The sequence below is a fragment of the Canis lupus genome, chromosome 30, assembly GCF_011100685.1.
Source record: "Canis lupus familiaris isolate Mischka breed German Shepherd chromosome 30, alternate assembly UU_Cfam_GSD_1.0, whole genome shotgun sequence".
In the NCBI taxonomy this organism is placed as follows: Eukaryota; Metazoa; Chordata; class Mammalia; order Carnivora; family Canidae; genus Canis; species Canis lupus.
The window spans coordinates 33171449-33199433 of NC_049251.1; the positions used below are offsets into that span (position 1 = coordinate 33171449).

The following is a 27985-nucleotide window of genomic DNA, read 5'->3' on the forward strand; positions in this document are numbered from 1 at the left end:
CCTGGAGCCAGAGGATGTCTGTGCCAAAGAAAGGGACCACGGTGCCAGGGCACCACTGAGGGGATAGGTTGTGTCAGTCTCTTCCCAAGAGGCACATCATTCTGTTGGAATTGTACAGAACTAGGCCTCGCTGTGGGGTTCGAGGCTATAGGGCTGAGAATGAACATATGCGTCTATGCATTAATTACACAGCACATTGGTATAACCCTTGTGGAAAACATAGAACCTTCCTTGCATATTAGCCTTAGACATGTCAACTTTTGGTTCAATCACCCCACTTTTAAGCATTTGTACTAAGAAACCCACAAAAAGTATCACAACAGAACATCTGCTGTAGCTAGAAGAGGGAAACAGTCCAAACGTCTGTCTAACTGACCGTGCGGTTAGAGCTTGGCGAGTCAGGAGAGCTGATGGGCTACCACACAGCCATTGACGATACATGCTTTTGAACTCTTCAGAGGCATGACGATACATGCTTTTGAACTCTTACCATCATGACGATGAGTAAAAAAGCAACAGATTTGTTTTATGCGTTCCTGAGGTCTTCGAGCACGCGTTCTTCCTTGAGAGTCTGAACAAGGAAACTGTGAAAGAGAATTCAAAATAAGGCCCCAAAGTCGGCCTAACAAAATTTTTGGTGACAGTTCTGGCATTAGAATAACTCTGTATCTTTCCATCTTTTGGGTTTTTATGCTGACGATGAAGCTTTTGATGAAGACAGCTCACCACCGAGCCTTGCTTTGAGACCCAAAGCATCCAAACTCGGTGTCAGGTTACCTACCCTGAAAAGAAGCTATTTTATCAGATAACAATGCTAAGCAAGGGCCCCCCCCCCCTTGCTTCCCCGCCCCCATCAGCTAGCAGCTTATCTGGAATGCATCTTAGAAAGATCTTAGAAAGATCAATGGCCTGCTGGACTCAAAGAAGCCACCCCCAAAAAAATTGTATAAAAAGATTTATTGAAATTTATCAATGACAAACAGACATAAAACTCAAAGTTTGGCTCTTCTGAGGGGGAGGAGAAAAACTGGTGCAGATGTTCTTTTATACAGATGAAACACGGGCTAGGAAATAACACGTCACTTCTAAAGCAATCCAGAAGAGGGACATGGGAGCAAACCTGTACATTCACTAGGAATTTGCAGTCATTTCAGATTTCCACTAGGTAAGAAAATACAATTTTGCGTTAGTTTTTCCGTGCTCGGGTGTATGAAAAAAAAAAAAACAAAAAAAAACAACCCAGCCGACATGCAGCAGCGTCTCCTGTGCTCAGGTTTGTAAAAATGGTCTGAGCACAGAAGTACGTGTGGAAGGATTCTCTTGTCATTTCGTAAAACAAAGCGTTCTAATATTTTACAGAACAAGATAGGACAGTTTGTTGTTGTGGTTGTTGTTTTTGATCTTTTAAAGAGGTTGAAGTTTGAGGGTTTGCTTCTTCTCTTTTAATTATCATTACCAAATCCATTTTACTCATTAACTCCTAAGCCTGCTGTTCTCAGCCCTCTGGCTCCAGCTCTAAGAGTGACATCAGAGTCTTCTCCGTAGAGCAAAGCCCACCACCATCTGTGAAGGAGGAAAGAAATGAGAGACGGGGAATGTCCCCCAACCAGTGCCAAAATACGCCTTGAGGTTGCTATTTACAAACCAGGGCGTTGGATGCCTCGAGCAGGCCCAAGAAATGCAGAAATCAAGGGAACCGGGGCCAGGTAAGATGTGGCTGGTGCTCAGCCCCTCCCAGGCTCTTGAGAAACCAAAGGGAGGCCAGCCGTGACCTTCCAACCAACTGCAGAGACTCAGGGAAATACCAGGAGATTGTAAGAGCCCTCTAAACCGTCCTCTTTGAGAGTAAGGAACAAATGCTCACTTGGTGTGTACTCAGCTATCGCATTTACAGGGACAAAACCAGACACAAAGAAAAAGTAGGGGGAAAAAATAAAGAGTGGCAGTAAAAATAGTATTTTATTCCACCCCCTCCCGCCCTCCCTCCCCCCACAACCCCCAGTACACTTTTCCCCTCTCGTTCCCACAGCAACGTTACAATCAGAAAAAATAAGTTTCGGGGGGCGGGATTTCAGGGGGGGTAATGGGTAAAAACAGTCAAATCACAATAGGAATTTTTCAAAATAGGGTTATTCCACTTAGTCATCGTCTTCTCCCTCATCTTCAGGTTCTCGTTTTCGCTTCTGACCCCTTTCTTCTTCTGGAAGAGTAAGGAAAAGGTGTTTAGGCTAAGGCGCTGATCCTGCCTCTAACTCACCCCACCTGCCCGGAACCCATGGGACCACGCGTCTGGGAAGCTTTGCCAACCCTGGGAAATCTGTGAAGCCAGGGAGGCACAGGGGGTGGACCTTGCACAGGTGCAGTCTGCCCCCAGTCGGGTCCCTGGGGCCTGGCCATCTACCGCCAACTGAGGGCACCAGGCTGCTACCAGCGGAGAGTAAAAATGCCGCCATACCACCAACATCTTCTTCATCTTCCTCATCGTCTACTTCCCCGTCGTTATAACCCTCTTCATCCTCCTAGGAGAGAAGATGGACACCAGACATTAGGAGTGCCCCTCCCCGGCCCAGGGCATGCTGACAAAGCCCCTTCCCCAGACAGCTGGATCAAAAAGATGGGGGCCGCCCTACTTCCCAGAGCCCCGACAAGAACCTGCCACCTCGGGATGCCAAGCAGAGGTTCTTTTGCATCAAGGATCCCTTTAAGAATCTGAGAAAGCCTCAAACCCCTTCTCCAGGAAATACCCACATCACACATAGGATCTGCAGGCTGTGTCTGGGGGCTGGCAGGTTCTAAACCAGGTTCAGATTTTTCGACCCAAAGTCCCTGTAACTCAGGCAAGCTTTCCCATCTGTGTGCTCTCTGGAGAAAACACTCCCCAAGCTGACTGTCGTGCAAAGCCAGCCAGCCTTTTTCCTTTGTCTTCCAAATGGTTTTGGCTTTAAGGGAGGACCCTGGTTTTAGCACATCCAGATTCTGTGGGCAAGTCCAACCTCACTCCACCCAGTCCGTCTACACTTCGCACACTTGGATCACTTGGAGGGGAAGATGAAGACTTCCCCTAAAGACATCATTCCCAGACTTGAGATCCCAGCAAGGTGCAAGAATTCACTCTCAACCCAGGACTCCTGCTTCATGCTGTTTCTGAAGTCCTGTGCTAGCTAAATCTCTGCATGTTAACACCGTTCCTAAAGCGTCAGGCAACCAACCCATTGTTTAAAAAGAACTTGGTGATAGACTCCTTTTTGTCAAGGGAAATATCCTTTTATAATGTTACCAAATAGTTTTTTCAGTCTGTTTGCTAAGACTTCTTTTTTTTTTTTTTTTTTTCGGTCTGTGTATAAGCTCTCCTTCACTGGAAGCTGGAACTCTGCAGATGGTCAATGAGATTACAAAAAAAAAAAAAAAAAAAAAAAAAGGGCAAAAAACAAAAAAACAAAAACCCCTGCATGCTGTGGCTCCTCTGACGGGAAGTGCAAGATGAAAAATCCATTAGCCAACATGACTTACTGCCCTGTCCTAGGAGGACCTATTTTTCTAACTCTTTATTTTTAAAATACTCGCAGTATTCTTCAGAGTTGAGCCTAGTACCAGCCTGCACTTAGGGAGAAGGGAAACCCAGCAGCTGAACTAGGCAGGAACCAGGCTGATCCCACTGGATTTTTCTGTTCGTCTCAACCTGTTTCTCCCCAGCTTGGGGTGGGCCGGAGATCCTGCCCACGTGGGTCTGTGTGACAGGCAGCTGTCTGCACCCTTAAAGGATGGAGACAGGAAGTCAGGAAGGAAAAGCAGGTACCTTGTCCGTGCTGTTGTCATTTTAAGCCTTTCCAGGTCTGACTTTTGTAATTAGGAAGAGCTGATTAAGAATTCCAAACAAGTTATAGAAAATGACTCTGGTATAGAGAGGATCATCCAAACTCAAAACCCAGCACACAGAGCCATGAACCTTGAAGGGTGTGAAAGCCTAAAATACTAAGTGATCAAAAACTGTCCTCAATTGTAACTTAGGAATTACATTCTCAAGAATCCACCAAGTTGGGATCCCTGGGTGGCGCAGCGGTTTGGCGCCTGCCTTTGGCCCAGGGCACGATCCTGGAGACCCGGGATCGAGTCCCACATCGGGCTTCCGGTGCATGGAGCCTGCTTCTCCCTCTGCCTGTGTCTCTGCCTCTCTCTCTCTCTCTATGTGACTATCATAAATAAATCAACAAAATTTAAAAAAAAAAAAAAAAAAAAGAATCCACCAAGTTGATCCCTATTAATAACCCAGATATAAAACAATACTTATTTTACAGACAAAGAAATAGGCTCAGAAAGGTTAAGTATTTGTCCAGGGACACACAGCTAGCAAGTGATAGAACTGGGATCTACCCCCTCATAGACATGCAGACCTTTTTAAGAAACTGGGAGCCAGTGAAGGTGTTAGGATAATAGTACTACTGCCATGTGTGCTAAGGACCCTTGTCACTCTGATCTGCAGCCAGCTGGGTCTTACCCAACCACCCATGAGTTCAAAGTAGTCTTCAGTTTTCCCTAGCAAACTCTAAGCGCTCAGTAAATATCTGAATTAACATAGGAATGCAAAAAGGCAGAAAATAGGGATGTGGATTCCCTAGGAACTTACTCTCTGGTAGAAACAAGGGCTAGGCTTATTACACGGGACTTGTGTGCCCTGCCTCCAGGATCCTCTCCCTCCTGCCCTCCCAGGACAGGCTGCAAGTCTTGATTCCCTCCGGCAGTCCGATAAAAGGCCCTAAAACAGTCTCATTTCCCCACCCGGGGTTTCTGGGCTGCCAAAGATTGATCACTGACTGAGGCACAGAGTGGGACCGACTCATAGGCATTAAGTAAGGGGGACTCTGGGGAGATGGTGCCTCTTACCTCCTCTTCTCCGCTCACATCCTCCTCTTCTCCTTCTTCCTCCTCCTCTTCATCCTCCTCGTCTTCCACTACCTGAGCATCTTCATCATATTCTTCTTCTGTGCACCAGAAATGGGGACAAGGGCACTGGTGGTAAGCTGGCCTCCCTCACAGCACAAACCCAGGCTCAGGTCTTCTGTGGGGCCCCGGGACCCTCCCACAGCCACCCAGGCTCAAAGCCTGGATGCTCCAATGTGACTCAACACATCCTAAAGCAATCCAAAGATAAGTCCTCCTCCCAAGTTTTACAAAAACAAAAGATCCCATGTAGAGGCTGAGATCACAGAGACACTGCTGGATCAGAGGAAGAAGTTACAGGGCTTACAAAAGCCAAGAGGTCGATTTCTTTGCAAACAGCATCTAGCCAGACTCCTTGCTTTAAAGGCAAAGATCCGAGTCCTTGAGGGGAGAGGGGACTTGTTTCAAGGTCACACATCAAGTCAGCCACAGAGGTGGGCCTAGAAACCGGGTCTCAGGACTCAGGCCCTGGGGCCTGCTATACAAGATAGAATAAACTAAGGCAAATGGGTAGGTGACTATCTTGCAAAATACTCTGACCTAAGAAGGAAAAACAAGAAATCTGCTGCCTGAATGCATGGGCCAGATGTCTCAATTCTCACCGTTCCTGTGGCCATGAAGACCTGAGGGAAGCTGCACTGTGCTGGTGCACAGGAAGGGGACAGTGGGAGGTGGTCCTTCCCTTTCTTCCTTCCTTCCTCCCTGTAGGCCCTGCTGGCTCACCCTCACCCCCCTGTACTGCCAGGGTGCCCAGTGCACCTCCCGCAAGCCTCTTCCACCTCCGGGGGACCCCTGGGGCACACCCTGCAAGTCCCATGGTCCTGTGGCCTGCAGCCACCAGGGGGCTCCCAACCTCAGCTCCACTAGTGGAGACTCAGCTGAATGGGACCCTCAGGCCACACCCCACCTTCCTCCAGGTGCTCACCCCTCTTCCCCACAACACAGAGACACTGTAGGATCTCATTCTGGGGGAGCCTCTGGAAAAAAGAGGAAAAACCTGATGGGAGAGTTCGGTTAGATGTTCTTTTAAGGAGTTACTGCAATCAGGGAGCCTCAGGGTGCTTCTCTGGGGGGTTTGAGCCCCCGTGAGAAAGATCAGGGACAGAGGTTCCCGAAGCAGCTGCGGAAAGAAGAGGCCACCTGGCAGCCCCCCCCCCCACCGCCTTCACCCCCACACCCACCATCCTCGTCCTCCTCGTCGTCATCCAGGCCCTCCACGTAGCCCTCGGCGTCCGAGTCGGGGGCCTCCTTGTCGTCCCGGTCGTAGCCATCGAGATACGTGAGCTGCGGGAGGAGCTTGAACACGTTTTCTCGGTAGTCGTTCAGGTTGGTTACCTCACAATTGAAAAGGTCTAAGCTCTTGAGGTTTTCTAACTTTTTCTGCAAGTGGAAAGACGAAGTCAACAGTGAGGGAGCAAACAACAGGTAGAGGAATCGGCTCTGCTCTGGCCCGTCCCTGGCTGGTAGGCCTCAGGTCCCTCATCTGGAAAACGGAGGATGGACTCTAGGGCCTACCTCTAAAGCCTCATCCAATGCCAACACATTTAGTCTGCAAGTAAGCTCTGGCCCTATCAGTGACTGGCTTCAAATTAACCTGGGCTCCTCTGGGGCTCCAGCCAGAAGCTCTGCTGCTGCCTCTGTGGCTAAGGAGCCAGAGGGGAACAAAGAAGGTGGCACGAGCTAGCAAAGTCCTGGGGGTCTATCAGTAATGCCAGTGAGGGTGCTGGCCATGGACACAGCACACCAGGTGTTAGCTCTGTTTATCCTCACAACCCTGCTAAGGCAGAAGGGATCACAGTTTGGCTGCTCTCAAGATCTCAGGAGTGAAAAGTCATGCTCAGCAGGTCAAGGGCAGGGAAGGTGTCTGGGCTGTAGTCTGGGTGGGTGAGCCCAGCACCTTCCTGTCCTGGGGAGGTGAGCACAGCGCATCCATCACACTGGTCACCACAGAAGGAGAAAATACAAAAGCACCTGTGGCCTGGGCAGCAGGGTGTGTGTGTGTGTGTGTGTCTAGGTCTGACCTTTAACGGTAACCGAATCAGAATGATTTATATACACTTGGTCTCCATACCTGCCTCCCAAAATACACATATACTGAACTTCAAAGATTTTCTTATGAAATCATAAAATCAAGGCTTCCAGGTAGATCAAAATAGTTTTGCTTTGCCCTAGGAGGTCAGCGGAAGACCTGAAAAGAAGATCTACGGGAAATATATCTCATAGTTGACTCCAGGCCATAGAGGGGAAAAGTCTGAGCTCAAGAAAGCAGGGCCAACGTCTGGTTCTGCTGCCCTGCCCATCAATCTGCCTCTCCAGCGGCCAGAGAGGGCAAGGGGTGCTTCTTGGACGAGAACCTACAAACCCAAACTGAGGGATGCCCCAACCTCTCCTCCATAAACTTAAAAAATGGGAAATGTGGCAAACTTGGCAAAATATCCTTATGACCTTCCCCCAATCCTAAGGTGCGTGATCCTCTGGGAGGGTTCTTATGGCAAATGTGCTTATTTCAGGTGACGGTATTTCTGTATTTCGAGAAAGCTATTAATCGATGACATAGCTCAAATCAAGGGAACACAATCCATCAGATCCCAGGTAATACAGAAATTGCTGTTCTGACCATGCCCTGTTCCTTGCTGGTGAGACAATCCACAAAGTGTGGGGTACGTGCAGCCGTATGGAGATGAGGCCCTGGTCACCATCACTGCAAGGCCTGGAGACCAGGGGTCAGCCACTCTTCCTGCGTGCCCCTTACAGGAAGGCCGGCTATCCAAGGAGGAAAATAGGTGGCAAACTCCAGGGGCAGCTTCACTCCTGGATGGCTCCTCCCTCCCCAACAAGGGCCAAGGAATCAGGCTCTAAGAAATGACAGCTCAGGTTTCTGAAGCTGAGCAGAAAGTGGAAGAAGAAAAGCACGCCACCAGAAGTTGAGGCAAGGGTCTGACCCCCCGCCCTTGCCCCCGACTGCCCACTCTGGCTGTGTGACCTTGCTCAAACCACTGAACGTCTCTAGGCTTCCACTTCTCTATGGACAAAGCAGAAACAGTAGCTCCAACTCGATCTCATGGCACGTAATGGGAGCCCAATAAAGTAAGATAAGTGGGAAAGAAAAAAAAAAACTCATTCTACAAACCTAAGAGTAGTATTCCCTGATACCAGTCCCTCCCCCCTCCCATCCCATGCAGAGGGAAAGACCCAAGTGACTCACCAGTGGCTCTATTGTGCTGAGGTCTTTAATTTTGTTGCCACTTAAATTTAGATGCGTGAGGTTCGGACACTTTTCTGCCAATACTTCCAGGCCCCCTGAGATTCTGTTATCGCTTAGTTCAAGCTGAACGGGGCAGGGAGGGGGAAAAGCAGAAAGAGCTCTTATAATGACGTCTGAGGGCCCAGCGCGCTGGCCCTGGGCAGAAGGCGAGTCGGTGCTCGCCTGGCTTCACCTCCAGGGAAGCTCCCTCATCACAAAGTAACGACCCCCTCCTCCCCACGCACACAGACTCCTCCACCCATTTTACCTTCTTAAGTTTGTTTAACTTTGGTAAGTTTGCGACTGAGGTGAGGCCTACGTTGATTGTACTTAAGAACTCCAGTTCCTCAAATTCATCTGTGAGGCCTTCGATTTTGCCTTCAATCGACCGGCAGTTGTCCAGGACAAGCTCTTTCACCTGGAAAGGAAGGCCCAATGTGAACGGAGGCGCGGACTGGGGGCTGAGGCTGGGGAGGGGGTCGGCCCCCTCGGGAGGACCAAGAGACAGGCCCAAAAGGCCGTCCGTCGCGTACTAGAGGCAACATTTGCTCTGCCTCTTTGGGAGCATGGCACCACCGACTGAGGATCGCGGCGGGGAGGGGACGGGCGGCGGCACACACTTGGGACAGGAGCCTGGGCCAGACTGCAGGTGACAAACTCCACAAGCCCTGCTGCTGTGGGCAAGGCCCCGCAGGCTCATTCTCCAAAACTGCCGTTAAAAAATAAGCCACCACGGTCCCCAGCTTCCCGCCAGCACCAGCCACACCATCAGATCCCTCCAACCCCATGCCCATGTGGCCGCAGCCTGACCTGCTACCTTACTTCCCATCCTCGGGCCCCACCTTCCTTTCTGCCTCTGCATGTCTGTGACTCTGCGTGCGGATGGGTCCCAAGACACCAGGACACCTCTTGTCACAGGCTCACCAGCCAGAGCCTGCCCACCAGGTCTGGTGCTCATCACCATGGTCACCAGACTAGGGAGCCCCCCATTCTCCATTCTGTACACAACCTTGTGCAATAGAACTTCCCACAACGATGGACACCTGCTGAGTCCATGAGAGGAGCCACTGGCCAAGCGTGGCCACTGAGCACCTGCAACGCGGCTGGTGAGAACGAGGGACTGAGTTTTCATTTTCCTCATTTTAAGCATAAATACTTACTACTTACAGTTACCATATTAAGGGGAGTTTCTCTAGACCCTGCTTTTCATAGGGTCCTGAGTTAGACGTGAAGGGAAAAAAATGAAACCCCACAAATGGAGGATGGCCCCATAGTGACACACTGAGGCCGTCAAAGTACAAAAGTTGGTCTTTGGAAGCACCTCTGTGACCCTGCCTGTCTCTTCTTTCAAACTGCCTGGAGGCAATTTTGCTGCTAGAGTTCTTAGATTCTCCTTGTTTCTCCTCTTACCCCCATTTGGGTTCAAATCCTGTATTTCCAAGACTGTAGAAAGACTGATAAAAAGCTACTTCTCCTTAGGTTGCTAAAAGGTCGGTGTGGCTGAAGGTGATCCAGGCTCCCGTACAGGGGGAGACAAGCCGAGGAGGGTAATCGAGTCTCGGGCCTGAATGACCCTGGAGAGTCAGCAAAGGAGGCCAGGGTGTCCTGCCCACCAGGCAGATGCCCCTGGTTACCCACTGCTGCCCCAGCAGTCTGGTTGCTCCCTGGTCACTCAGGGCTGGCAGGCACCATACGGGTGACTCCTCCTGGCGGCACCAGGTGCTTGACACAACATCCCCACCTGCCCGCTTCCTGCAGCCCCCAAGAAGCATGCCTCAATGGTAGGCTGCCTCCCTGGGACTTCCACCCACAGGTTATTGTCACCGATGGGTCAGACAGTATGGCTAGTTCTTCTCCACAGCAGTCCCACATTCCCACATTGTCCAAAGGGTCATTCCAGCCACTTGGAGCCTTTTCTTCTCCTGGATAAGCACGGCGATTTGCCCAGAGCTTCCTGCTGGCTCTAGGACGACCGGCTCGCCAGTCTCTGGTCCTTCCCCCTTCCTGAGCCTCTTGGGGCCAACAGGAAGCCTGGGGGAAACAGAGTCCACAGTGGGCCTGCTGTGCCCAGGGGGCGGGCCAGAGGAGTGCGGGGGCACATCTGGGCTGCAGAGCCCCACGGCTGCCCCGATTTCTTCCTCGCTGGTGGAGGGAGGTGGTGTGCTCAGCCCCGGGCAGCGGCAGCGTGCCAGAAGGGGCCAAGCCAGGCGCGGGAGCTCCTTCCCAGAGCTCACAGTTCCGGGCCGAGGCGCTGGCCGCCAAGGCCCGCCTTCCCCTTGGAGCTGGGATGGGAGAAGTTAAATCCTTTTCCACTCCCTCAGTCCCCAGGAGAGGCCAGATGTCCAGGTCAAGCCACCTTCTCAAGGTCACTGGCAAGAGTGCCTGGGAATAAATCCTGCGAGGCCTTCTGCCCCAGGGCAGGAAATCAGCGTAGAGCCAGGAAGCCAGGCCTTAGGGCAGCAGGGCAAATGGCAGGAGAGCTGCCGTCCGGGGGAGGGAGGACCACCTCCTCTGGTGGCTCCTAACACTGGAGCCCCAGGGCCCGTGGTCTTCAGAAGGCGCCGGGAATTCTTGAAGCTCCACCAGAGAAAAGACAAATAGGGGGGATTCCAGTCCAGCCTCAAAGATTTCAGACATGAGGTTTTTCCAGACGGGTCAAGGGCTTCTCCTCTTCCGGCCATCAGCCAAGGAAAAGAAGGTCTTCGAGATGGGGGAGGTGGTGCTGGGAGTCAGGGGAACTCCTCCTGGAAGTTGGCCTCTTTTCTAGAGAAGCACGATGCTGCCTGGGAATTCTACGGCCCGACCCAGGGTCCCAGTCTCAGCACCACCACCAACTGGGGGCCGTTCCTCTCGGGGACAATACACAAGCCACTACCACTAACGTATTTATTAATAGTAACGGGCGGATCTTTCCTGAGCCCTCACAGGCACCCTCGACATGCTTTGCCTGCACCAGCTTGCTTAATCCTCACTAGGGCTCCCCGGGGGTAGGGGGGTGCCTCCCACGTGACAGCCACCTCAGAACCACCAATCCTGAAGTCCCAGGAATGGAACAGGATGGTGCCTAGTGGACCCAGCTGGTCGGTGTTGGCTCCTGATAGCTTCTCAGACGTTCCCAAATGTAAGCCGCAGGCTCTCCCAGACCCAACGCAACCCTACGAGCTCCCCGACACCCCTCTTTCTCATGGTTCCACCAGCAGGGTGGGGGCCATCCCGGCGGTCCCTAGCCTGGTTACACTTCCTCGGTTAAACAAAACAAACTCAAGTCGGCCCTCCTCCAGAGGACACTGCTATTAGGGAGCAAGGATGTGGAGAGGGGCTGGGAGACCTGGGACCCTGCTCCTGCCAAGTAGGAAGAGGTCACGCCCCAGCCACTTGGGGGAGCCTGCGCTGTTTGGAGCGCCAGCAGGTGGCCCTCACAGGTCAGGTCTGTGGAGCCTTAGGGACCTCAATGGGGTTCTGCACTTCCTTCCTGCCAGGGGGTTTCAGCAGTGTGTGGGGCAAGAGACCAAAGAGATGGGAGGTGGGGGGGTCGAGGTTTAGGCCTGGAGGCTGCTGATATCACCAGAAAGCCCAAACCATGCAGGGGATGCTTTGGGGAGGGACTGTCACTCTGGAGATGGCAGGTAGGCTGCCTACGAAGTGTCTGGAATGGACCAAATAGGAAAAAACAAAGATACCAGCCCAACAGGCGGCCTGGAGTCGTTACATGTACCCTCTGGGTCCCCCGGCCTCTGGGGAGGGCCACCTGTTCCTAGAGTTCCGGACAGGCTCACATGTTTCCAAACCTCCAACCAGCCCAACGCTCCCCAAAGCCACTCTGAACTCCTGCTCCTATTCCAACCCACTTCCTCCTGTCTGTGTGGCGGCCGCCACTCCAAGCCATTCCAGGCAAAGAGCGTATCCCCTTTTACATCCAGGGTGTGTTCTGCTTAAAAAAGAAAGAAAAAAAAGGAAAAAAAAAAAATTAAGGTCCACGTCCCTGTGCCAAATCCTGGGTGTGAGCTAAGTGCAAAGTTAAAATTAAACTGAAAATTTGTACTTTGGGTTTCGATTCTCTCCCAACTCCACTGGCCCTTTAAAAATATCTGAATGTGGTTACTCTCTCTCTAGCCCAACAACTAGCTTACTCCGCTGGTGTCAGAAGCTTTTCAAACACCCATGGATGGAACGACACAGGACTCTTTGCTTTCGCTCCTCAGGTGTCAGCCCTGCGAGGACTCTGCACGGTCATCCTCGGCCCCCACGAGAGGTCGGGGTGGGGGTGGGTGGGCAGTGAAGCTTCCCAAGAAATCAGACTGTCCGGCTCCAGCATTTCCTGAAAAACTTGTCCCCAGAGCAAGGACACAGCAATCATTTCTCACCAATGGGAGCTGAAACGTCCGTGATAAACACAAACACATTATTCCTCTGAGGAACAACCCGTTGCTTGTTTCAAAACTGTGAAATCTTGTCTTCACAGCTCTCTCAAATTTGATCATTTCCTCTCTATTCTCTACACTGCAGTCCTGGTCACGGTCATCATCTAAGTCACTCCGAGTCTGTTTCTGCCTCCAAAGAGGGGTCTCTGTGACAGCGGGGACACTGGAAGACTGGAACAGGCCAAGGACCCGGCTGGCTGATGACCCTGACTCTGTCCCCGAGGTCTGAGGCTCTGCCTCTGTGGAAGGGGGAGGACGGTATCTGTTTAACCTACAAAGTGCAAACTCCAGCCTAAGAAACATTCCTCCTGGCTTCCTGCCGCTTGTGGGGGGAGGGTGCTCCGAGTTCCTAAACTGACCTAAGGAGGACCGGCCCTCCCCTCTCCACCCCTCCCCACGTCTTACCCCTGCACCACAAATGGAGTTCAGGCCCCGCTCCCCGGGAAGCCTCCCCCACCCAGCTCTGAGCATCCCAGGGCACTGAGGGCAGCTGCCACATGAATCATTTAATCGTGTATTAAGCATCCGATCCTCCTAGAGGTCAGGGACTGTCCTTCCTCGTAATCAGCCTAGCGGGGAGCGGACACCGGAGCAACTGCTTAACAAATGTCCTGGTTATCGTGCCAGGCACACTACTAGGTGCCGGGCATACAGAGTGAGTCAAACCATCGTGAAACTTACAGTGTCACTGGCCCCACAGAGACTGAAGGAACCTGACCTCTTATAAACAATGTTTTGCAGGGTGTCTTGTGTCCCCCAGGAGGCAGGCCAATTGCACACACTCCTCCTGCCCTGACCCAGAGCTTGGTACACTGACCTCTTGCCTAGAAGAGGCCCCTCCCTCCGTAAAGGGTGTTCCTAGGACACGGTTCACCTGGGTAAATGCTGAGGGGACTCAGAGGCGGTGGTGAGCCACAGTTGGGGGTCCCTGCCAGCCAGAGGTGTGGTGACGGCGAGGAGGAGGCCGATGGCTGGTAAACAGCTACTGGAGCAGTGTGCCAGGTAGCAGGCTCGAGGGTGGGATGGAGTGCATTCTTCAAATGCCTCCTCCCCAGAGAGGACAGGCATGCTCAAGACAGGAGGGACCCAGAAAAACCCAGAAAGGGGATGAGCTGTATCAAAGCCAGGACTGGCTGTGTTAATTGGCAAGGCTTTAGTTCAAAATGAACATGTAAGGCCCACTGCTCAAAAATCGTTAAGAATTCCAAAACAGCAACAGCGGTGCATGAAACCCGAGGGAGGGCCCTTCAAAGCCCACGGCCCTGTGTGACTGCATGGGTCACATGCCCACGGTCAGGGGGCCCTGATTTAAATGGGCAGCTTAGGCCTACAACAGAGCCCTTGGAAGGCCAGAAGCAGAGAGAAGGAAGCTCAAGTGAGAACAGCTCTTTATTTTTCCAGCACTTCCGGAGGCAACATGGAGAGGTGGACAGAAGGAGGCTCTGGAGTCAGACAGACTTGGCTCAAGTCCACATTCTCCACTTGCTAGCTCATCTCACCTCCCCTGAGCTTCCGCTTCCTCCAGTGACAATAGTGCCCGTCACCTAGAGCGGGATTAAGTGGAATAATGCACTTAGAGCATCTCCAGCTTGGGAAGAGCCACTGGCCTTCTCCCTGACCCACAGCCACCTTTACCACCGCGTCCACAGCCGTGGCACAAGACGGGAGCAGAGGCAGGCCAGCAGGTCCGAGCCGCCAAAGCTAGCTCTCACGGAACGCACGAAGCCTCCCAACACTCTGGAGAGCGAAGATCGTGACACCCAAAATATACCCCTCCTGACTTCACATCTACACCTTATTTTGTGTCTTCCCATCACCACCCCCCCCACTACCCTCGAGCCTTGAGATTTTCTTTTCTTTCACCGAGCAAGAGTTCAATAAATATTCGTAGCTTCGGTTACAACCCTGTCCGTCCCTGACCAATTTAGCTTTCAGGTTCCAGTCTTACACAGAAGAGGAGACTCAAATCAAATTGACCCCGTGTTTTTTTGGCGCTCATGGGTTTTAAATAGGTCAGTTTTTAAATGGGCCATCCCCTGTTGCAGATCCCATTTCTAGCTAGAAGGCCAAACTGTTTGAGTCACCAAGGCTGAGGGGAAATGAGCTTCTTCCCCAAGGTGTTCAATAGGAGTGACAGATGCTAGTGATTTTGTTTTTTTGACCCTAAAAATCTCTACGGTTGCTTAATAGTCTGTGGTGCAAAACCTGCAAAAACCAGTCAGGTTCCACGAGGGGAAAGACAGGCTGTGGGAGAAAAGTCGGACATTTCGAAAGCTAGAAAGGCCTTCGGGATCATCTAGGTCAGTGGCTTTCTGACCACAACCCACAGTAAAAAATATATTTATGCCTTGGCTCGGTGTACACATGTTCTGTGTATACAGGCACACACACCAAAACAAAACATACCTTATTACCATCGCTCTTATCTATTACGTTAAAACATTTTTTTTTCTTTCTTAAATGTGATCCACAGCTTGTAAAATGCTGCTCGAGTTTAGCCAGAGGAAAAAGCCAGGTCCAGAGCTGGTCCAGAGCCCAGGAACCAGGCGCTGGAAGATTCTCCTGCCACGCCACCCCACACCATTGCTCTGATCAGAAATCACAGTCCCCAGTGGAAGACTGTGGAATCATCCATCCAGCTCTCGAATTTCTGCTAACAGGAGGATATTCCGCAGCTGCCTTGTAGCTAAGACTCTGGTCTCCGCACTTAAAAGATCTCTGAAAATCTTAACTACGGGGCAGGGTCCCAGTATTAAAAACAAAAACAAAAACAAAAATCCCTCCAAGAAAGCAAGCATCTGAGTGTCTGGATTTTGTTTGTTTCCTACAATAGAGCTCGGGAGGCACGGGTGGGAGCACATGGCCGCGGGAAGTCGGTGACGCCATCCTTATTATTTTAGGGAACCGAGCAACGCAAGCTGAGGCGCGCTGCAGCGTAATTAAGCTGTCGGCCCGGGTAATAGGCTAAGCGCAGGCTGGGGGAGGACCCGCATTAACATAAACCCGGTGACCGCCTCCTGGGCCGCCTGGAAGCGGCCTCCTACCTCCTCCAACGGTGTGGGTAGGTCTTGGTTTCTGCCTCCCCGAGACAGAGGAGCTGGTTCCACTGCAGGTGCCTTCTCCAGCCAGGACACCCTCGGCAGTAACTGGAGGGCAGCAGGCGTGGCTACCGGGCCTGGGCTTTGGGCTTGTCCAGTGGGCCTGTTTCGCTGGCAAGCCCCCAGCAGAGCTGGGGCGCCTCCCGGATGTTACACCCTGGAGTTCCTCCCTTTACACCTCATTCCTCCCTTCTGGACCGGTCTAGATTCTGCTCCACTTCAAGACCTTGTCAGTTCCACCTCCTGGAGGAAGCCTGCCTTGATTGCCCAGCCCCTGCCCTAGCCCTGCCTGCTTTAGGTATGTGAAGGAAAGTCCTCCTAGAGCAACAGAAAATAGGTCCAGAACACGGTTTGGGCCCAAGAAGTGGGGAGGAGTTGTCTTAGGCTGACTTTGCTAGTGGAAGAGGGTATAGTGGGAACAGGGAGAGATGAAGTTTTGGAACTGGTGGATGACGCGCTCAACTGGCAATCTAGCAGGCTACATCTTCTCCGTGGCTGTCCCTTCCCACCTTTAGTACTGGGGGGTGTGATGAAGCAGTTTGAAGCGGAGTCCAGTGAAGGCACTGGTCCCAGCAGATGGTATCTGAATGGTGGAGAAGGAAGGGGGACAAGAAGCAGGAGGTACAGTGCAAAGGATGCTCATCAGGCAGTCTGATGACCTGGACCCTGGTGCCCACTTTGCCAGTAACTTGCTATGTACCTTGCGGGGAATGTCACATCCCTCTCTGGGCTTCTGCTAGTCTCCTAATTCACACACTGGACAATGAAGCCTGGGCACAGAGAGGAGATCCCTTCTTGTTCCAAAATTTGGCGAATCCATACACTTTTAATCTCACCTCATATCCAAACACAGCCTCTATTCCCCAAAAGGAAGTGGGACATTGTATGGACCAAAAAAGCCTAGGATTCATCACTGAGGGATGCCAGAAAAGGACATTTGGGGCCCAAGGCAATTAATGAAACACAAAAATCAATTGTGTAGTCTCTTAAAACACACCAGGATCACAAAAACAGCCCCCAGAGGCCCAGGGTGTTGGGTTCCAAATGCAGGAGTCTGGCATCGTCCCATCTGATGTCTGCTATCTCCCAGGGCAGCAGGGAGCAAGCAGCTCAGCTCATGGGGACCTATTCCCTGTTCAACAATGCTGTGGTTCATTAAAAACAAACAAACAAACAAACAAACAAACAAACAAACAAACAAAAAAACCCCACACTGTCCATGATGATCTTATTAAAGAGCCACAGCACTGGCCCCATGCAACAGAAAAGCCATGAGACAGAAAAGGAAGCCCCGGAGAGCAAAGGAGTGAATCCTGGCCCATCTTCCTAAAACACTGCTTTGATCAGATCCTGTCATGTTCCATCACTCCTGGTCCACAGCCTTTAATGACCACAGGGATTGCAAAGCCAGAGAATTCCCAGCCTCCCAGCCATCAGTGCTCCCGGACCAAAAACCCTGTGCCTCTTCCCAAGGCAAGTCTGTCCCCACCTCACCTCTCTGCCAGCCTCCCTGCCCTGCAGTAAACACGGTGACGTCATCTGGCATTTCTTCCCCATGTGACAGTTTACAAAGTGCTTCCCCAGGTATCACTTCGCCGAATCCACAGACAGACAACTGGAGCTCTCCCCAGCCTATCCCTCTCATAGGTGAACCGCCCCGGTCCACCAGGGCCCTCCGGGAGCCGCGCGTGGCCACAGGGCCCCTGGCAATCCTTCCTCCCGCCGTCCCTCCTCCAAACACTGCCTTCCCGAGGTCTGAGGTCCCAGTGTTCCCCGCTGGTGCCCTGCCAGAGGGGCTGGCTTTCAGCAAACACTTGCTAAGTGGTCAAACTAGACTGGGTCACTCAAGCTAGAGCCAAGAATGGAGTGGGGGTAGTCAATGGCTCTAAAGAATCTTCTGGATTCTAAAAGGCTCACCAACTTCTTCACTTTTCTGAAGCAAAGCATCCCACTAGTTCTACTCTTAGGCAAATCAACAAACATGGCTTCCTGGGCCCTGTCCCAGCTGCCTGATGGGGTTGATCTGGGCTTCTCATATTAGATTCGGGGATTTTTAGCCCAGCCCGGGTCACCTGTAGACAGCAGGGGCCATATGCTGTGGAAATGCCACTGCAGTCCTCAATCAGCAGGGTCTGAAGAGAGGGTACTGGGTCTCTGCCTGGGTCCAACGTGGACCTTGCCCTTGACTGCTTCCCACTCCCCATGGCCCCCCGAGTGGAAGAACAGTCTGCAAAACAAAAGTTAATTCACTGTCTCAGTTTCACTCTTTGGCGATCCATGAGCTGGCAGGTCCAGCCTCTGCCCAGCCTGGCCCAGCGGCATAACCCATCCGAGAAGCCTCGGCACTACGCAGACTCAGAGGCCGGGCCACTTCCCACAGCCCCTGGCTGTTGCCTCTGTCGGAATTTCCAGCTGGCTTTGAAGAGCCAAAGGACCCTATCATCACCATCTCTCGGGAACCACTGGATCCCATCCAGCTCCTTAAGCAATTGATGAAGCCCCATGGAAACCAACCGAGTGACTCACCCAAGGTCACACAGCCCATTACAGAATCCGTCCTTGGGCTGTTCTCATTTCTCCCAATTCAGGGCCCACACCCAAGTCACGGGCCTCTCTGGGGTGAACTCCTGGAAGCAAGAGGAAGCAAAGGAGGACAAGGAAACCAACTGTGAGGAAAAGAGCCCCAAGCCTGAACCCGGCCCTCCTGTCTTTCTCACTGCCCTCCTTGCAGGTTTGGAAGTGCAGAAGGGGCAGAGAAAGGCTCCATGGCCTCGGATTCGAAACCCTTGACCTTGGCCTCCTTCCCCGCCACCTCAACCCCAAATGACAGCGGCGCTGGCAATGCCAGAAGTGGAGCAAGGAAACAGCACAGCACCGAAGTCCTCACGTCCAACTACCTATCGGAAACTGCTGATTTGGGCAGAAACCGGGAACCAGTCTCACAGAAGAGCCTAAAGCTGGTGGGGGCAGTTTTCTCTCTCCGAGGCCTCAAAACAAATTACCTAAGGGTCACACATGGGAAGCAATTTAATGCCAGTTCTTTCTCCTTGAGAGAGATGTGACATGTGCACCTGGCCTAAGTCTGTAAAGGAAAGCCTTATGGTAAAAGCATTAGGGAGGGATGTGCAGGAGAGGCTGGGGAATCGCTGCTTCCAAGTGTCTGCCTCCAGGTGGGGTGGGGATGGGAAGCAGTGGCAGGAGAGCGTGGAAGGGGTGGGGAAGCACAGGGACAGACAGACAAACACTGAAAAAAAGCCACAGGCAGTCAGAAAAAGGGAAGAAATGATGGAGCTAAGGGCTCTGCACATTTTGCTTTACTTCTACTAGAGTTCCACCCTCTTCTCGAGGATTCTGGATACAGAACTGGACCTGTATTTACTGTCTTTTAAAACTGGGTCCAGGTCAGGTTCCCTGTTCTTCACGGAGCTAATTCAGCTGCTATAATCTCAAAACGCTAAAAGCCAAAACCAAAGACCTTACAACCTTTATGATTCTGGATGAGTTGGGGACGGGCTCAACCACTTAAGAAAGAGTGTGAAGGGGCGCCTGGGTGGCTACGTTGGTTAAGCATTCCCAGGGTCCTGGGATCAAGCCCCACACTGGGCTAGGGACTCTGCAGGGACTCTGCTTCTCCCTCTGCCTCTGCCTGCCGCTTCCCCCTGCTTGTGTGCATGCTTGTTCTGTCAAATAAATAAATTAAAAAAAAAAATTGAAGTAAAGAGATCGTGTGAAGAACATACTGAGTTCTATCTTCATCAGCCGAGGGTACCCCCAGGCTGTGTTGACAGCCACATCCACAGGGGCCAAAATTCCTCAGTCAGGGTCCTAGAACCTTCTCTTCTGACGGGACTAAACGTTAAATTCTTAACCTCGAAGCAGAACAAAGTTGAGGAAGGCACCAAGGTGGGAAGGCCCCTGACACCTGTGGCACTGGAAGGACAATCAAAGGAACCGGTGATGTCCTAGCGGAGGGTGGGGGAGCCTTATGATAAGCCATCCTTCTCCAACGATTTGAAGGTGTGTCATAGGCACACGAAAGTCCGATCATTCTATGTTCTCCAGCACTTCGGGAACTCAGATCGGTGTGCAGGAATTACAATCGAGGTAGTTTTCAGCCCCATGTAGACTATAAGAGAGTGTTTAAATCATGACCACTGTCCCACAGAAGAATGGGCTGTGCTGAAAAATCAGTGAGCTGTCTCCCTCAGAGGGAGACAAATCAGAGGCTGCTAAGTGAACATCTGAGGAGGGCTCTACACAGACACAGTGCTGAGCGATTATTAAATGAATTAAGATTATATGATGAAGCTCTGCAAAGAGAGAGGCCTTGGGTCTTTTCACCTCTTAAGAAAAAACTGCAATGATTTGCTTCTTTCCTCTTTAAAGAAGTGTTACTTGTTGAGGCCACAGGGCAATGGACTCATTCCACAATATTTACAGAGTCTCTATTAGATGCTGGGCACCTGTGCCAGGCTGGCGTTAGAGACACACTGCTGAGCGCCAACTAGCCAGGCTTTGCGGGCTTCCATCCTAGGGAGGAGTGAGATAATAAACCAACACATGTGAGCTGTATGTAACATATACAAATACCATACAGAAAAATCCAGGGAGGAAACAGCAACAGTGGGAAGGGACACAACTCTAGGAAGGGTGGCTGGGGGAAGACCCACCCAGGTGAGTTTTCCAGTAGGGACCTGAGGCCAAGTGAAGTCCGAGGGAGGAGCTTTTTAGGTAGAGGGAACAGCCAGGGCAGAGACCCCGAGAGAGGGGAGCACGTGTGGCTCTTCTGGGAAATAGCTAGGATGACAGGTGGCAGCAACAGAATTTGTGGAAGAAGGGAAGGAAAGAAAGGGAAGTGGTGGCATGAGGACGGGGTGGGAAGAAAGCTGCTGTCTGCCACATGCACCCTTACACACATATGGGACATTCTGCACGTAACTGGTGCTAAGGTGGGGAGCTTCACGCGCAACGGAGGGCAGAACTGTTGGGACCAACAGCAAAGGGGGAAAAGAGTCAACACGTGTCGGTAAGTCTGAGATTTTCACTGCCCTTCCATAAAGGAAACCCGCGAAGGAGGTTTATTTTAGGGCTGTGCTCACCTGGTGTCTCCAGGTAGAAATGGACCTAAGCCACACACCTCCAGGAAATATCCTGTGACAGAATGTTCTCACTAGGCATGTTTGGGTTCAGGAAAAGCAGTCACAGAAATTCTGGTTTGGTTCCAGGCTTCACCATTTAGGAACTGTGTGGCTTTGGGGCAAGACTTCACTGAGACTCTATTTCCTCATCTGTAAAATGGGAAGAGTCCCTTCCGATCCCACAAGTCTCTGTGGAACCAGATGAGGTAAACTGGGCAGTCCTGGAGGGTATGAGAAGGGATTTTACACTCAGGTTTCTCACCCAAGACTTCGCGCCCTGGAGAGCAGAGACGAGGTGCTATGTAGCTCTGACTCCCCCACATTGCCTTGCACTTAGCTCTCAATTAATGTTTGCTGAACTGAAAAGCATTAAAAATAACCTGGGAAAACATTCTGCCATTTTTTTTTCTTCCTATTAAACTGCAGCACTTTGCCAGAAAGCTCCAGAACAGTCTCTCTTCACTGTAATCCTCCTGTCTGGGGGAAGAACCAACTGAGTCACACCAGGGCAGGGTGTTCAGAGGACAAACTGCCAGGAATGGGGACAAGAACAAGGCCGACACCTCTGCAGAAGGCCCCTTTCTCTCGGCATCACCCCAGCCTTTCTCCAACAGCCTGAGCCGAACCAGGGCCAGGCCGCCAACAGAAGGGACTGCAGACCACCCCAGGACAGGGTCAGCATCCCCAGGAAAAGCCCACAAAAGCCAGAGAGATGCCCAATATATACAACATCCCCCTCCAGATGAAGCTTTGTTCTAATCCAATCACTTCATTGTTCAGACTGGGAGACTACAGCCCAGAGAGACAGAAGAGCAGATCCAAAGTCACTTCCATTATTTTTTTTCTTTTTAATTTTTTGAATAAGTAACATCCATTCTCATGGCTTCAAAACCAAAAAGCCTAAAATATACAGTTAATTCTCCATTCCATCCTGCCCAGTTAACCATCCCACCCACTAAGTATCCTTCTGGAGTTTTCTTGACACATATACGAGCAAATTCAAAACCTTATTTTTTCTCCCTTTTACCCAAAAACTCACATATTATATACTGATCTTTGCCTTTTTTCATGAAGTTCACGTAATACAGTACATGAGAACCTTCCTCGTTTCTTATTTCCATTGTGTCCCGTTGTGTGGATGTACCATCATTTTTCTTAACCAGTCCCTTATTGATGAGTATTTGGGTTGCTTCCAATTTTTTGCTATAATCATGTTGCAATTTAGATAAGCAGGCACATATGTCATTTTGCATTCACCTAACTTATTAACCAAAGAAGCTAGAGTCAGATCCTATGGCAGCCTGGGTGGCTCAGTGGTTGAACAACTGCCTTTGGCTCCGGTGGGTGATCCTGGTGTCCTGAGACTGAGTCTTGCATGGGGCTCCCCGCAGGGAGCCTGCTCCTCCCTCTGCCTATCTGTGTCTCTCAGGAATAAATAAATAAAATCTTTTTTTTTTTTTTTTTTTAATAAGCAGATCCTACTTGTGGCCCAGAGAGAACCTGCCCCAGGGTCTCGGAGTCCTACAATTTAATGGGTTTACCAGTGTACCTAGGTGGACAAGTTACCTTACCTCCATTCATTCAATAAATGCTTAAAATCTGCCAAATGCCAGGCACTGCACCAGGCACCAGGGGACCCAATGATAAAGGTATCCTTGCCTTCTGCCCATGGGTCATCCAGTCTGGAGGGACAAGCAGAAGGGACTGACACAACTCACAAGGCCAGCTCGATGTGCCCCAAGGGCCATCTAACCTCTGTTGGCCAGTCTCCTTATCTGGTAATAGATGACCATTATGTATACCTTAGGGATGTTCTAGAGGATCAAAAAAAGTATTGTTCGCCAAGTCCCTGGCATGATCCAAGGCTTGCAGTAGGTGCTCCGTAAGGAGGGCAAGCCTGAGTCCTGTCCCAGGAGGGGTCCTGGTGAGGGTAAGGCAGCAACGGTGGTGTTCCAAGCAAAACACGCTGCTGTGCCCCTTCCACAACCACTGCTGCTTCGTTTTTGAGATATCACCTAAACCCTTATCAGTTCCAGCAGCTGGAAAAGGATCTGGTCTTCTCCTGCTTTTCAGACCCTCTGAGGCACCCTTGCTATGCTTCCCACCTATGTGCCTAGGCCCTCCTGTTTGAGGGATGTCAGTGCCACGAGGGGAAGCACAAATAAGACCCCGGCACACACAGGTCAGGGAAGATACACGAGGGTTGATTTTGCTGGGACTTCCTGACAATGTAAAAATAATCATTTGGTCGGGGGGTGGGGGGTACAATTCAAAGGAGAAAAATAATCAAACCTCACACTTCTTTCATTTACTCTAGAGTGTCCTGTTGTCACAATAAAATATTATCTAAAAACCAGAAATGCTGCTGTCATCTGTTCACCCTCCTAGGGAATACGAATGCAGCAGTTTTGGTAGAGAAGAGAAAGAAATAAAAGTCAGGAATCTAGAGCATTTTCATTATTAGCAGCAGCCCCTAAAGTGGCTGGGAAGACATGGGAAGTCAGTTAAGATCCGAGGTCATGTGCGTGGCTCTGAAGTCAATGACCCGGCTTCGCACCCAAGCACAGCTCCTCAGTAGGATGTGACCTTCAGCTAGTTCCTTAACTAGCTGTCTGAGCCTCAGTTCCCGCATCTGTTAAAGTGGGAATAATCTCACTTATAGCATTTCCATACAGATTAAATAAGAATAAATATGGTATCTGGCACATAGATACTCGACACTTAAAAACAAACAAAATACTTAGAAAAGACATTACATTTTTCTCAGTATTTAGTAAAACGATGAGAATCTAGTGCCTTCCCTTCAGAAGCCCAAAGCAGAAGGGTGGTCATCAAATTCATCCAGCCCCCATAATAATGGGAAGCCGTTTCCCTAACAGGCTAATTAATGAAGTCTTACTTCACCAGAAGCTCCTTTCAAATTCATGCAGGACACCTTCTAGATGGAAACTATCAGCCAATTAAGGCTCTTTCTGGTCCTTGGGAGAAGAGGTGGGTCAGGCTGGTTCTATGACCTGATTTTACTGTGTTCTCCCTGAAAACAAGCCCTGGGTAGGGGGCCTGTGAGTCATACCTCACCAGCTTTGGTCAGAGGCATCGGTAGGATCTCCCTAGCCCACCCAAAGGCACCTGGACCCTTGAACCAGGCTAGGAGGGCCAGATGGAATCCTAAAAGTCACAATGGGATCCTCTGAGAAATTTGGCTCTTTCAGAAAGAACCATGGAAATCCCATGGAGATGGGCAGCCTGTGTTTACCAAAACTGGGCCACATCTCTGCCTAGGCAGGAGAAGACCAACACCAGGTGGTTAGCCCTTGCCTGGAGGGCCAACTGGTGGACACAAGATGTGTTTAAACTTTCTGCCCTCCACCCCCCAACTCACACAGCCATAAATGAGAAAATAAGCCTGCTATTGCTAATAAGCGCAAACGTGCAAGTACAGATCTTTCAAAGCTTGAGTCTTGACAGGATAATAAAAGACATTCTGGGATGAAAAGGTCGAGGGTCAGCTGGCCTGGGGAAACGCCCGGCATTGGTGAGCGGAGTACTGGCCAGTGGTGCTCTATCCTCTGCTTCAGCCACATCTTTCCTATCTATCGCCTCATGAATCTGCACCTTAACCTCGCTTGGCCTCAGCTTGCTTATCAGCACGATGATTCGTACGTACTTCGAGATCAGATGTTCTAAGGTTCTAGCTCATGGGGGCCAGATGTCCAGTGTAGGTTACTCCAGTAACTGCTCAAACGCCACCTCCTCAGAGAGGCCTTCCTGGATCACGCATCTCCTCTAACACAGCTCTGTCTTCCTGGGACCTAGCACACCAGCAGTCTTGCCTTCAGTTTACTGAGCATCTCCCTCGGCAGAACAGGAGCCCCAGGTAGGCAGCACAGACAATGAGCTTGTCTAGTCCACTGCTGCAGCCAGAATGCCCAGGAAACACCCAGCACACAATGGTCATTCAATCAATATATGAAAATGAATGACTGTTCCTCAGTATTTTCTGTCTGCAAAAATCACCCTCGTAACTCTGGTTGCCATCAGACACTAGCCGGCCAAGTGCCGCTTACCATCAGAGACGTCTGCGGCCATCATAAGCCTCCTGGGGCTAGCAAAGCATTTACCCAATGCAAGTCTGGTTTCTCACTACAGTGGGCACCTTGCAGACCAGGATCCAGACCTCATTGAGGTCTATGGCCACTGGTCCAACTCAGAGGTGTATTTCCACTTCCACATCAGATCCTCCCCGTGGCCACTCCTGGCAGTGACCACACTGGCCACTGGAACGGAGGGAAGGCTCCCAAGTGCCTACAGAGGCCAAATGCCTGCCCTGAACCACGTACTCTTTCACTTTTAAGAGGACGGCATTCCATTTCTGTTCCCATGACCACAGCTTCTTTACCTCCACCCCAAACAGCAGCCGTGGAGGGCCCCACTCTAGGAGAAGCCTCCCTAGACTCACAGACCACACCTAAATGTACAGACACACCAGCTCTCTTGACCAAGACACACAAAGGCATATCTGCAACGGAGCAGCAAACGGGGCTAGAAGGAGCAGAACCACTCATTATGGCGGCAGGCCAACCTCTGCAGATAGGATTCTTCAAGCCTCCCAGACACAGCTGGGGAGCTGTACCAAAGCGCATGCCTGCCCACCCTTCCTGGGCCACACCCGGGGTGCACCCAAGTCTCCAGGGGGAAGAGGAGACGCACAGAAGTGGCAGGAACGCCCTGGGTGAATGTGATGGCCAATTCCTGGCCGACCATATGGAACAGGCCCCTGTGCCAGAACAGACAGATCCTTCCCACAGGCAGCTAGGCGGGAGGCTGGAGACACATGACGTCATCACAAAGCCTTCCTGATGCACCCAGCTGCAGGGGAGCTGTGCCTGGCTCTGCAAACCCTCAGCACTGCCCTCCGGCAGGGGCAGTAACAAAACACTGACCTGACCCCATGGAGACCCGAGCCACAACGCACACCCCAGTGAGGTGCTAAGGGAATTAGCTCAGAGGAGAGCACAGCTCCAAGTTCTGGGGACCTCTACATCTTGCCGTCACCTAGGAGGGACACAGTCACGTCCTTTCTTCCGGTGAGTGGAGGAAGACTTCCTGGAGGAGGCTTCTCAGGAGCTGTCCGCATGAAAGAAGACAGGCCCGAGTGGGGCAGGCCCAGATTCTGCAGCCAGGAGGGGAGCTGAGAGGCAGGAGAGTCTGCAGGGCTGTTCGGCTGCAGAACAACCGCTCCAGGAAAGACAAGCCAGGCAGAGATCCCCGGGGCAGGGGGGCAGGGGTTGTCTGCAGCTCGCCTGCTCCAGCCCCACCTCCACAGGAACATGGGGCTGCCTCTAGCCTGGGGCCCCTCCGGCCCCCTCCCACCTGGCTCAGCAGCTCCAAGGGAGGCCTCTTCTGGGGCAGGCAAAGACAGCTCTCCCCAAAACTGCTCCCACCACACACAGGCTCAGACACCAAGCAAGGGCCTTCTTCAGACGGGCCACCCCCTCCCCAACCCTCCCCAACCCGTTCAAACAGCCCCTTCAAGCCCGGGCTGGTTAGAATCTACTAGCCTTCGGGGGCTAGCCACGACACACACAGGCAGGAACGTTTCTTTCCGGCCTGACCACAACCCCTGGGAAGCAGGTATTCCTGTTAGTCACCATTTTACAGACCAGGCAGCCGAGGCTCAACAGCAAACAGTGGAGAGGTGCAGCCACTGCCCGGGACACCCAGCTCCTTGGCTCTGGGGGGCCCCTCCTTCCTACAAACACCCCCCCTCCAGCCCGGCCTCTCAGTCCCCAACAGCTGGAATAAGGGCCAACTCCAGGCTTCCTTGAGAAATCCCACTGGGCGCTCCAATAGCAGCCCCAGGAGAGATTGGTAGGGGTACAAGGCCAAGGACCAGAGCCGGGCACCCCAGTGGCTGCGATCCCATACCCCTCTTTCCTTCCTCTTTTCCTCTTCTTTGACATCCACTCAGTTTACTTCTTCCTACCTGCTGGGAAGTTCTGCACCCTGCCTCAATGTGGCGGCTCCCGACTGTGTTTAGAGCCCCCTCTAGAGCAGTCTAAAAATACAGACACTGGGCACCACCCTCGGAGGCTGATTCTGTAGCTGGGTAGAGCCTGGGAATTTCTTAAAATGCTCCCCTGGTGGCTCCAATACACAGCTGGGGTTGAAACCTGCCCTTCTAGCTGCATACCTTCTCTCCTTCTCAGGCCTGTGCTCTGTCTCCCCAACCCCACCAGAGACACAATTCCATCCGTCCAGAGCCCACTCCCCACCCTCTGCCACCTACCTCCCCCACCCACCCACCCAGAACACAGGAACTGGATCCAGTAAATTCAAGCTGCTATCTCAGATTTGTAAGCAGCATTCACGGAACTCCCTGCATCATTCTGGATGCTGGGCACACAGGCCGTGTCAGTGAAAGTGGGCTCCCGCACCCTCCTTCCCTTCACAGCCACACCATTTGGGCCTGCTGGTGAGGCCAGCAGCTACAAAGAAAGTTGGTTACATAATGGGGGACGAGTGCCTCCCCGGGATACATGCCCCTGAAGAAATCTCTAAGTAATCCCTTTACATTCACTATTACAGGTTTTTGTCTCAACCTCACCACCCCCTTCTCTCTCTCTCATGACTCCTAGGGAGGCAGCAGAAACCAGTGACCAAGACGTTCTGGACACTTCTGAGTACAGAGTCCCAGCTCAACGATGCCCACACAGAAACAGGCCCTTCTCCTGCAGATTTCGCTCTGGCCCTCTGTTCCAGTCTTCCAGCCTGCAGCAGCCCCCTTACTCCCAGCCTGAGGACAAGCAGGAGCAACCTCCCTCCCTCACCCCAACTGGCCTCCGTCTGCTGCTCCTGGAACCCTCTCTCCTTAGACACTTCTGAGCCTCACGAGCCATCTGCAGAGCAGCACAGGGGTTTGCCTTTGCTGGATCCTATGGGGCGGCCTTCCGTCCTGAGGGGGCTTTGGTGGGTGCGTGCACATAGCCTACGCAGGGAGCACCTCCGGGCACACGTAGCCATGGACAGTCCCCTCGCTGGGGATCTCAGGCAGACCACTGTGCTTCTCCTGCTCATCAAAGAAGGGTTAGGAATGCTGGCCACCCCTAACGCAGCACACGCCAGGGCTGGGAAGTTCTGAGTAAG

The 27985-nt window shown here is 51.8% G+C and overlaps 1 protein-coding gene across 1 annotated transcript in view; it reads right to left on the minus strand.

Moving 5' to 3' along the window:
- Positions 1-1941: 1941 nt before the first annotated feature.
- Positions 1942-27985, minus strand: part of ANP32A (acidic nuclear phosphoprotein 32 family member A) — a 36911-nt gene continuing 10867 nt past the window's right edge. Inside the window, exons 2-7 of the mRNA NM_001003013.2 lie at positions 8451-8600; positions 8144-8266; positions 6120-6318; positions 4882-4979; positions 2456-2519; positions 1942-2200 (exon numbers count right to left, since the gene is read on the minus strand). Of these exons, the coding sequence (NP_001003013.2) occupies positions 2139-2200; positions 2456-2519; positions 4882-4979; positions 6120-6318; positions 8144-8266; positions 8451-8600 (696 nt within the window). The 3' untranslated portion in view covers positions 1942-2138. The remainder of the gene's footprint in view (positions 2201-2455; positions 2520-4881; positions 4980-6119; positions 6319-8143; positions 8267-8450; positions 8601-27985) is intronic.